The following is a 10,738-nucleotide window of genomic DNA, read 5'->3' as shown; positions in this document are numbered from 1 at the left end:
ATAGTCCTTGGTTTTAGTCCTAGGTCCATGATCCACCTTGAGTTGGTTTTTGTGTATGGAGTGAGGTGTGGGTCTTGCTTGAGTCTTTTGCAGATATATGAAGCCAGCTTTGATCACCACTGATTCATTCTTACTAAGCTGAGTTAAGTGGCTTACTGTGGCACAGCTGCATGGGCGTGCTTTGCAACGTCAAGACCAGGTTGTCAGTCCTGTGGAGGGGACAGTTTCAGCGAGCTTATGGCTGTGATGCAGGGTTGGTGTACAAGAGCAAGGGCCGCCTGGTGATCTTACCTCTACTAACTCCACACAGTCTCCTCCTGTACAATTCACTGCCTCTGAAAACCCACTGGAGGGTCAGCTATGGACCGGTTCTGACCTGACGACACACAATAACAACTAACTCCACAAGGTAGAACTAGCCCCATCATCCACAGCACAAAATCAGTTCCCATGAGCTCAGACATGTCCCCTACACTCCCACACCTCTTTCTACTCATTCCAACACCAGTCTTACTGCTCTACTGGTCCAAAGTCCATTACAATAGCCCACAGATCGCACAGAACCATAGTGATGTTGTTGTGTACCATCAAGTTGAAACCAACCCATAGCTGACACTCCAGCAGGTTTTGAGAGGTAGTTAATCACATGGGAGGAGATTGCCCATCCTTCTCCTACAGAGCAGCCGATGACCTCGAACTGCATTTAGGGAAGTCAAAAGGCTATATTATTCAGGTTGGCAGCAAGATACAATCTGTCAGGATAGCTTCGAAATGTGCTCACAGGCACCAAAGCCTTTAGCCTCGTGACTTTAGTCCAGTGATACAAAGCTCTTGCAGTTGTTAGGTGCTGTCAAGTCAAGTACAACTCTTAGTGACTGTGAACAGCCAGCCTGAACCGTGCCCTCTTCTGGGCCGTTCTCATCATCTCTGACACACCAGAGCCCGTTGCTGAAGTCATGTCAATGGGCGACTTCCTCCTCTTCACTGACCCTCCATTTTTCTAAGCATGATGTCCTTTTCCAAAGAATAGCCTTGCCTAGCCTCATATCCAAATTAGGAAGGATGAAATTTTGTCATCTTTGCTCCCAAAGAGTACCCTGGCTGAACTTTTTCCAAGATACATCTGTTTGTTCTTTGGCAGTCCATGAGATACTCAGTACTCCTCTCCAATGCCACAACTCAAGGACATCAATTCTTCTGTCATCCTTATTCATTGTTCATCTTTCTGAGGTATAGCAGGTGCTTGAGAAGGCAGTGGCCTAACTCAGGCACACCTTAGTCTTCAAACTGACATCGTTGTTCTTCAACATTTTGGCGAGGTCCCTGACAGAGAACTTGGACAGTGTAAGACGTCTCCTGATTTCCTGACTGCTTGGTACCAAGCATTGATCCAAGCAAAATGAAATCACTGACAGAGCTCTTGGTCCTGCCTGTTATAGCTCTGCTCTCCTAGTCCTCCATCAAACCTGGGCACAGGCTCTTAGCTCTGGTTCCCTGCTGCTGCCACTTTCCTGTAGGTCTGTCACAAGAATCTCTGCCCTGAAGGGTGCCCTGCATTCTCTACTGCTTCTTTGCTGGTGGTGAGATTCTCCACATCTGCTGCTAAATCTGTTCAGTTTAGTGACGAGTCTCGCCAGTCTCCTTGTGGATAGGCTAACTCACCCTCTTCAGATATTCTCGCCCATCCACGTGGCAAGGTCAAAGTCAGTGGCTAGGAAAGCCTTTGTGAACAATAAGCCCTTCACACCACAGTTGATTACACCGCATAACTGCCCTCTGAGACATCATCTTCTCTCTCATTTGCCAGCAAGTTGATGCTGGCTCGTGGAAACGTCCAACACAGACTGTTCCGTCTGGTTCCCAGAGGCTGGTTTTTCAGAAGTGTGTCCTCAAGGTTTATCTTCCAAATTACCTGGGCAGACTCAGGCCTTTTAGTGAGCTGCAGGGCATGTGTGCCACCTATGGGATTGTCACGATCGCAGGTTTATTAAACACACATCGCCACCAGCAGTCCTGGCCAAGGAAGAGTATCTGGGACCCCAGAGTCTGAAATGTGCTGATTGTGTCAGCTGTCTGTTACACTTGATGAGGTGAACAACAATCTGAGATACCAGGTCTCTGTTGAATTCTGTTCCCTGTAAAAGTAAACTCTGTGAGGTCTTGGCAACCGAAGCAGAAGACACAGATAGATGGAAGATTGAGCTGGGACTTGATACATAGGAAGACTTTGAAAAGTCTAAAAAGACTACGAATGTAAGAATAAAAATAATTAAAAGGTCATCGAGGTGGTTTTCATCTCTAGATGAGTGTAGAAGTCTGCAAATTTTAAAAAAAAATTAATTCATGATGGAAATTAAACGTTTATTTCTAATAATAAACTAAAGAATATCTCTTTTTGGAAATATCTTAGTACATTAAGTTATTTCTAAGATATACAACTTATTTTTACTAGTTTCATTCACTTCAAGCAAAATTCTCAAATCACTTTAACAGAATTAATTATGAAAGTGTTGTATAACAAATTGTAAATATTTTTAAGTATAAAACTTTATGTATTGTCATGTAATTATTTACTCCTTTCTCAAGAAATTGCACTGTCCCGTATATGTTTAGGTTATATTTTATTCTGACTTAAAATTTCATGTAATAAGTAAATCTTCTTTGTAAATTAAAAATTTTAAAAGGGGTGGGAAGTAGCTAAGAATAGTGGTGAACCTACATTGGGTGTTTCTTATGTGGCAAATAAGGTTCTAAGGTTCGTGATTGGGTTTATAAGTGTAATCTTCACCAAAAAATTCGATAGAGTAGGAACTCTTAGCAGCAGATAGGAATGTGCAGAATTCAAGGCTATGCTAAGTGTGGAGGGCCTGGCCTGGAAGAGTGAGCACATCTGCGGGGCGGGGAGGCCTCAGGTCCTCAGACCTCAGCACGGGAGGGCCCGGGACAAGCCACAGGCTGCCTCACTCCATGTGGGTAATGTCCTTCCTTTCTCCTCACAGCTGCCATCCTCATCGCGAGGTCGTCACCGCCTTGGTTTATAGTAGACAAGCCTTTTCTATTTATCATCCGACATAATCCTACAGGTAAGTGAAAAACTCCACTTCCGATTTGACTACTTGTTAGAATCCAGGAAGAAGAAAGCTCTGGTGGCCTAGAAGCTGCCCCGCAATCCCAGAGGCACATGGTTCGAATCCACCAGATGCTCTGCTGCAGAAGGAGGGACAGTTTCCTCCTGTACCAGTCAGATTCGATTTGACGGTACACACACAAAATACAATTATAAAATTTAAAAAAGAATCCAGGAAGATACGTGGCAGCTGGAATTCTAGTCAGCAGTACTGTTTCCTTGCCCTCTTCCCAGTCCTTCTGGGAACTCTCAACACTGAATGGTAAGATCACTCCTCTTCTGCTGTTGTTGGGAACACACAGCGAAACATGCACCTAGTCAGCCGTTTGTCCACGTCCAGCTCAGTGACACTGATCACAGTGTTTGGGTTCCATTCTCACCCTCGTTCATTAGCTCCTGGGGTTCCTCTTTCCCCTAAGTAAGCTGTTGCTATATGGGGTCAAAGTGTTGATCCTATTAGGTTGTGTTTGTTGACGTTGTGTACCATAGAGTCAGAGCCAGCCCATAGCTAACCCGCTGGTGGGTTTTCAGAGGCAGCTGATCACACGGAGGGAGACTGCCCATCCTTCTCCTGTGGAGCAGATGGTGGACTCGAACTGTGTGCCTCTGGAATTGCGGCACAGCTTCTTACTGGGCCAAATGCTCAAGGCAGACATTTTATTAACTAAGCTAGATTATTCGTGGTTTTAAGACATCAGGGCATATTGCTGATAACTACTCATCGTGAAGATGTTTAACGGATTATCATGGACTCTGGGACACAGGGGCAGGCATTTGGGGTTAGGGTTTTTGTTGTTAAACTGTGGAGTCACAGCAGTTGTCTGGGGTGCTGTCCTCCGTGTTCTCCTCAATGCAGTGATTCAGGTCTCAGAGAAGCCACACACATGGTCAAGCTTTGTAAATCCATTCTGTCGTTCTGGCCTGGCAAATGTTCAGCAGATCAATTCTGACTCAACGGTATACAATATCAACACTCTTTCTTTTAAAAACAAAACAAGGCGAGCTCTGGTGGCCTAGTGGCAAGAAGCTGCACTGCAATCCTAGAAGTACGTGGTTTGAATCCACCAGACGCTCTACTGGAAAAGGAGGAAAAATCTCCTCCTGTACCGGTCAGATCTGATTTGACGGTACACACACACAAAATAATAAAAATAAATTTAAAAAAAAAATTAAAAACCCAACCAGTCTATTTAGTTAAGCATGGAACTCTGATGTCCAAGAGGTAAGAAGCTGTGCTGCAATACTGAAGGCACTTGGTTCGAATCCACCAGCTGCCTTATGGTCAGTCTCCTCCCATGTAATTGACTGCTTCTGAAAATCCACCAGAGTCAGTAGTGGCAGATGTCCATCATGCCCGGCGGGGCTACCTGCCCAGGTGGGGGGGGATGTGCAGAGACCTCACTCAGGTTGCAGATGTCTGGCTGGAGCCTTGTGGGGCTAGCCTCCAGGTTGGCACGTGCCAACAACAATAATCTTTACGGAAGTAGATTGCCTTGTCTTCTGCAGAGTACCCTGGCCAACCAAAACCACTGATCTTTCCGGTAGCAGCTGAACACTTTAACCACTGCACCACAGAGGCTCCTAATCCACATGTGGTAATGGTGGTGGTTGTTATTGTTGGGTTCCATCAAGTCAGAACCGACCCACAGACGACCCCTCATTGGGTTTTCTGGGGCAGTAAAGCACACAGGAGTTTGTCCATCCTACCACAGAAGCAGCTGGTGAATTCAAACCACGTGCCTTGGGGATTGTGGTGCAGATTCTTACCACAACACTACCAGAGCTCCCTCCACATGGATTTGGTGGACAGCACAGATGGATATAGACTGTTTCTATCCTAACAGAGAGCTCTGTGTGACCCCACTGCTTGAGATCAAAGTCTAAAACAAGGCTTGGAGACCTCTCGTTGAAGGCTTCAAATGATTGTACTCCAAAGGATTAGGCTCCTGGAGTTACGTGCTGTCTCTTTTGAATTCTGCAGGTGCTATCTTATTCATAGGACAGATCAACAAACCCTGAAGAGGGTAGGAAAGCAACCGTGGAAAGCAAAGACTACTTTGCTGTGAAGACAAGACTTGTTTCAACATCTTTCATCGTCTGGTTAAATGTTTTCCAACACGGCTTCCTTTGTCAAGCCTCGTTCTTAGGAACAAAGACTTTGACACAAGCACCGTCTGGATGTGTTTCAGAGGGAAGATGGGCAGGGTGGCTGGAACACTGTACTGAGGCATGAATAAAGGCTTCAAACGTCTCGAAGATTCTTTAAACTACTGAGTGGTGACATAGGTTAACAACCCTCTTGAATCTTTGCAAATACCCAGTTCAGGATTTTTGTGTTTTATGTGTGGCTTTTCAGAAGAAATTTAATCCATGTAACAGAAGTTGTTGTTTGTTTGGTTTTGGTTTTTTTTTTCTTTAATGGAAAAATACATGATTTGCCTTTTAATTATCTTCCCCCCACCACCACCACCACCATCCAAGGTCTTGACCCTAAGCACTATTTGAGGGGTAGAAATTGCTAAACCGCTCACCTCTTTGTGTGTTTTGTTGTCATGGTTGTTTTATATATGCGTATATTCACTAAATAAAGTTTAAATACTAATGTCTTGCTAGACAAGGTTTGCTGTTGTGCAGTGTGCCTGTCATTACTAGTCTGTACTCTTCAGATTTGCATTTTTGTATTTTGTACAAAGTAAAAATAAAGCATTATAAGTAGTAAAGAAAAAAGGCTATTTTCTATTTGGAAATACAGCAAAAGGAAATGTCTTTTTAACAACCATTCTTCTAACTCTTTGCACTTAGTCAAGGTCAAGTTTTTGCAGTTAAGGTCAAAGCGAAGCCCCTGGGCTTCAGCTCCCTCTTTTCGTCTGATGTCGGTGATCAGCTCTTCCTTTACCACTTCAGCCATCACCTCAAAGGAATAACGCTCTTGATGCCAGGTCTAGTCTAGTCTCCACATTTCATACCTCAAGAGATGGCCGAATCGTTGATGTTGCAACATGTGAAGAAGCAGTTGCTGGGTCCTCCTACACTGCAAATCCAAGTGAATGGTTCATTTTTGGTAACAGACTACAATGAAATTACAAAGGTGGGGTTTTTTTTTTCTTGGAGGATAAAAGTTCCTCAGAAGGAATTGTCAGGAACCCAGCCTTACCACTTTTTGATATGCCAGATTGCCCTGACCGAAATCCAAATGCTTGGAAATATTTGCTATCAAAACCCAAAAAGTGTTTTGTAGTTGTTCTTCTTCAGCCCTACTAAAAATGTGCTCATCGCACCTTATGCATTTGTGTGTGAGTATGCGCACCTGTATACACTTCATACTGGGAAAGGCGTCATGCTGGAGAAGGTACAGGGTCAGAGAAAAGTGAGGTAGCCCCTCAACAAGCTGGACTGACCTACTGACTACCACAATGCACTTGAGAACAAAGCAGAGATCATGAGGATAGAGCAGTGTCCGGAGCTGTTGTTCATAGGGTCCTTGTGAATTATAGTTGACTTGATGGCACCTAACAACAATGTGTATATGCCTTTTAAAGAAGTTTGTTTATTTATATATAGAGAAAGAGAGTGTGAGTGAGTGAGTGTTTGGCTGTTTGCTGCATCTTGATGGCAGTCCTGCTGGGCATGTAAAGGAAGTTTTGGAGGTCATATTTGATGTGTGTTACTGTTCTTTTTCCCCCCAAGACTGGGTATCCTTGAGCCTTTGCCTAGGGTGGAGGTCTGCTCAAAGGTGTGGCTTTAAAAGCCTGCAGGGGGAGGGGATGGGACTGCAGGCCGGAGCCTGGAGCCTCCACTGTGGAAGTTTGGCTTTTGCCGTATCTGGATGGCAGTCCTGATGGGCACTAAGGGAAGTTTCTGAGGTCATGTTTGATATGTGTTACTGCTCTTTTACTTCCCCAACAGCTGATGTCCTTGAGCCTGTGACTCTTGGGCCAAATTTATTAATTTTTGAATGAATATTCCTTAAATGATACAGCAATCTTTTGTCTCTTTGCTGAACTGCACAACTTGGTGTTACTGTGATGCTGCTCACTGTTCCATGTTGTTGTTGTGTGCCGTCGAGTGGCTTGTGACTCATAGCGACCCTATGTACAACAGCCCTAAACTCCGCTCTGTCCTGCGCTGTCCTTCCACCCTCCCAAGCATGATGTCCCTCTCCAAGGACCGTTCCCTCCTTAAAACTTGTTCAAAGTATGTTAGACGGAGCCTCAGAATCCTTGCCTCCAAGGAGCCACCCGGTTTAACCCTTTCCAGGATGAATGTTTGTTTTCCTAGTAGTCCATGGTACTCTCAATACTCTTCTCCAGCACCACAGCTCAGAGGCATCAATTCTCCTGTCCTTGGTCATTGTCCAACTCTCTGATGCATAACAAGTGATTGCAAAGACCATAGCCTATATCAGATACACCTTAGTCTCCAGAGAGACACCATTGCCCTTCAGTACTTTGGAGAGGTCCCTAACAGCAGACTTTGCCATGGCAATACGCCTTTTAATTTCCTGGCTACTGGTGCCAAGAGTGTTGACTGTGGAGCCAAGCAAACTAAAGCTGTGAACAATCTCAATCCCTTCACCATCCATCCTGATGCTGCCAGTTGGCCCAGTGGTGAGAATCTTTGTCTTCTTGACATTAAGCTTCAATTGGAGGCTACAGTCCTTGACCCTCTGCAGCAGGTGCTTCAGGTCCTCCTCAGTTTCAGCAAGCAGGGTTGTGTCATCTGCATAATGCAGATTGTTGATAGATCTTCCACCAATCTTGACCCCACATTTCTCCTCATAGAGCCCAGCCTCCTGGATGATCTGCTCTGCATACAGGTTGAAAAGGTATGGAGATAGGATGCATCCCTGGTGTACGCCCTTCCCAATTTTGAACCATGCAGTGTTCCCTTGCTCTATTCTGACGACTGCCTCTTGGTCCAAGTATAGGTTTCGCATTAGCACGATCAAGTGTTCTGGGATTCCCATTCTTCTCAGAGTCAGCCACAGTTTGTTATGATCCACACAGTCAAATGCCTTTGCACACAGATATACATTCCTCTGGTATTCCCTGCTTTCAGCATAAATCAATATGGAAGCGCATCCAAACATTGTCCATAATGGGTAGCCATTATGGTATTTGACAAGACTATGGAAGTGTTTTGTTTGTTTGTTTGTTTGTTTGTTTTTAACCTAAAAACATACTTCCATAGTCTTGTCAAATACCATAATGGCTACCCATTATGGACAATGTTTGGATGAGCTTCCAGATTGATTCATGCTGGGAAGCAGGAGTGGTACTTGCTTCCTAAACTAGATGCCTCTGGAAACTACAAACTCTCTAAACTCTACAAAACTATAAATGTACAGAAATTACGTTAGTTACAGAACAAAGTTCTGCACAGAAATGATGTAATAGAACAGAATTCAGGTCTTTTGTGCAAAACTTACTCTCAGTCGTATTTTGACTTGACACTTAACCACTTCTAAGTGAAACTAGTGCTGTTATATCTGGAGGAACACTCTTCGACTTTGTACAACACTCTTTGTCAATGCGCAGTATGAAATAACCTGGGTTTGCTGTGATCTTGAACCTTGTACCACTGGGGTATCAAATACCAGAATGGCTTCCCAATGTAGACAGTGTTTGATGGAGCTCACACTTGTAAAATGGGTTTGGAAGCAGGAGTGGCATCCACTTCATAAACCACATGCCTCTGGAAACTCTATGAACTTGGAGAAATACCGATAGTTATGGAAAGGCATTAAGTCTTTTGTTCATAGAGTTGCTATGAGTCACACTCGAAGGCAACCAACAACATCAAAGAGGAAGATAAATCTAGAATAAATTATGCTCGATGGCATAAGTTAGTAAAAAATGGACAATTATGTTGTAAGATCATGAATATAAAAAGTTAAAGGACACACAATCAATCCTGGAGGTTAACAGGGATGAGAAGGAAAGGAGGGGGAGCAAAATTGCACAGTTAAGTTGGGTAAAGGCAAATGCAGTAAAATAATCTTTAGTATCAATCAAATTTAGTGTCTCACAGAAAAAGTTACTCTTAAGGAGCTCTGGTGGCCCAGTGGCAAGAAGCTGCACTGCAGTCCCAGAGGCACATGGTTTGATTCCACCAGATGCTCTGCTGGAGAAGGAAGGGCAATCTCCTCCTGTACCAGTCAGATCTGATTTGATGGTACATACACAAAAAAAATTAATTAAAAAAAAAAATTTAAGAAATTACTCTCATCCCACCTCAGTAATACAGTCTATCCAGGAATAACAATAATACTCAAGGGCAAGAAGCTGTAGAGAAAGACATTTTCGTAATTGTTCTTGCTAGTGTGTTTTCCAGTTTTGAATCTCTTCCACATCTAAGAGCTCAGTGTCCGTTTACAAGATTTCTTTAAAAGGCAGTTCAAAATAGCAAAGGAAAAGTTTAAATAAATGGTCACTACTTACCCAATGAGAAACCAAAGAAGAATCTATGTTTTAAAGTGAGGTGTTGGTGAGGAATACTGATTATTCCATGGACTGCCACAGAACAAATCTGTCTTAAAGCAAGTGCAACCATGGGCTCCTTAAAAGGATGGGAAAATTTCATACTTTGGAAATATTTGCAAGTGGGGCCAGTCCTTGGAAAAGGGTATCATCCTGGGAACAGTGGAGGATCAGAGAAAGAGAAGACGACCCTCAATGAGGTGGACTGACACAGTGACCGATAGGATGGGCTTGAGTCTATTAGCAATGGTCAGGATGGCACGGGACACAGGACAAGGCCAAGTTCAGATCTGTTCACAGGGTTGATCCGAGTTGTTGACTTGATGGCACAAAACAACTTACCCATTTCTCCTTCCACTTTTATCCTCACTTTCTTGTAAAATATTCATATTGAAGTGTATCAAACATGATGTAAAGCTTACAATTTTTTTAAATGTACACTACCTACCTACCACATAGGTTTTTTTAAAAGAGAATAATAGCATTACCTTAAGAATAATCTAAAAAATAAAATGAGACCTCCAAGTAACAGAAGCATGATACAATTATGTCTTGATAACCATATAGTTTGAAAAGCCAGAGTATATACTATTTTTGTAAACACGTATTTTCCTTTTTTAAGTCACTTAGCAACAAAACTCTGATAGCTGTGGGGGGGGGGGAACCCAACAACAGAAAAAGAGAACTAAGGCTCAGAGTCTCCTGTAGTGGGTCCAGAGACGAAGGGTGGTCCCAGCCCTGTTGGTCTCCCAGTGTTTGAGCTGAGGCCACACATCTGGGCTGCTCCCAGCTGCTCTGTGAGCACAGTGGGGTTGGTTACTGCGACTAGGTGCTGTGGAGTTCAGACTTACAGTGACCTGAAGCTCCATAGAACACTGATGATTAGTCGACTTTTGGCTGAATTTTAAAAACTATACTCAATTGATAACTATTATCTCCTGGTTCTTGCTGATATAGTTTCTTTTTTTAAAATATTATGAAATTTTATTAGTTTTAATGAACATTTACAGAGATTTTGGGTTTTCATTCATTCATTGTTGCACTGTTTTCTCTACCCTCCTCCCCAGTCCATTCTTCTTCCCGCCCCCCGCCCCGAATGTCTGTTTTAATTGTCCAATTGCCACAGTGCTTG

At 43.5% G+C, this 10,738-nt stretch overlaps 1 protein-coding gene across 1 annotated transcript in view; it reads left to right on the top strand.

Annotated features, from left to right (window-relative positions):
- SERPINE2 (serpin peptidase inhibitor, clade E (nexin, plasminogen activator inhibitor type 1), member 2) overlaps window positions 1-5,146 on the top strand; it is a 29,776-nt gene extending 24,630 nt beyond the window's left edge. Inside the window, exons 7-8 of the mRNA XM_006890283.1 lie at window positions 3,000-3,083; window positions 5,109-5,146. Of these exons, the coding sequence (XP_006890345.1) occupies window positions 3,000-3,083; window positions 5,109-5,146 (122 nt within the window). The remainder of the gene's footprint in view (window positions 1-2,999; window positions 3,084-5,108) is intronic.
- Window positions 5,147-10,738: the final 5,592 nt, after the last annotated feature.

This window comes from Elephantulus edwardii, unplaced genomic scaffold (genome assembly GCF_000299155.1).
Source record: "Elephantulus edwardii isolate Elephantulus edwardi_28Jun2011 unplaced genomic scaffold, EleEdw1.0 scaffold00087, whole genome shotgun sequence".
NCBI lineage: Eukaryota > Metazoa > Chordata > Mammalia > Macroscelidea > Macroscelididae > Elephantulus > Elephantulus edwardii.
Note: the sequence above shows the minus strand (reverse complement) of the source record. Positions and strands in the feature narration are given on the sequence as shown.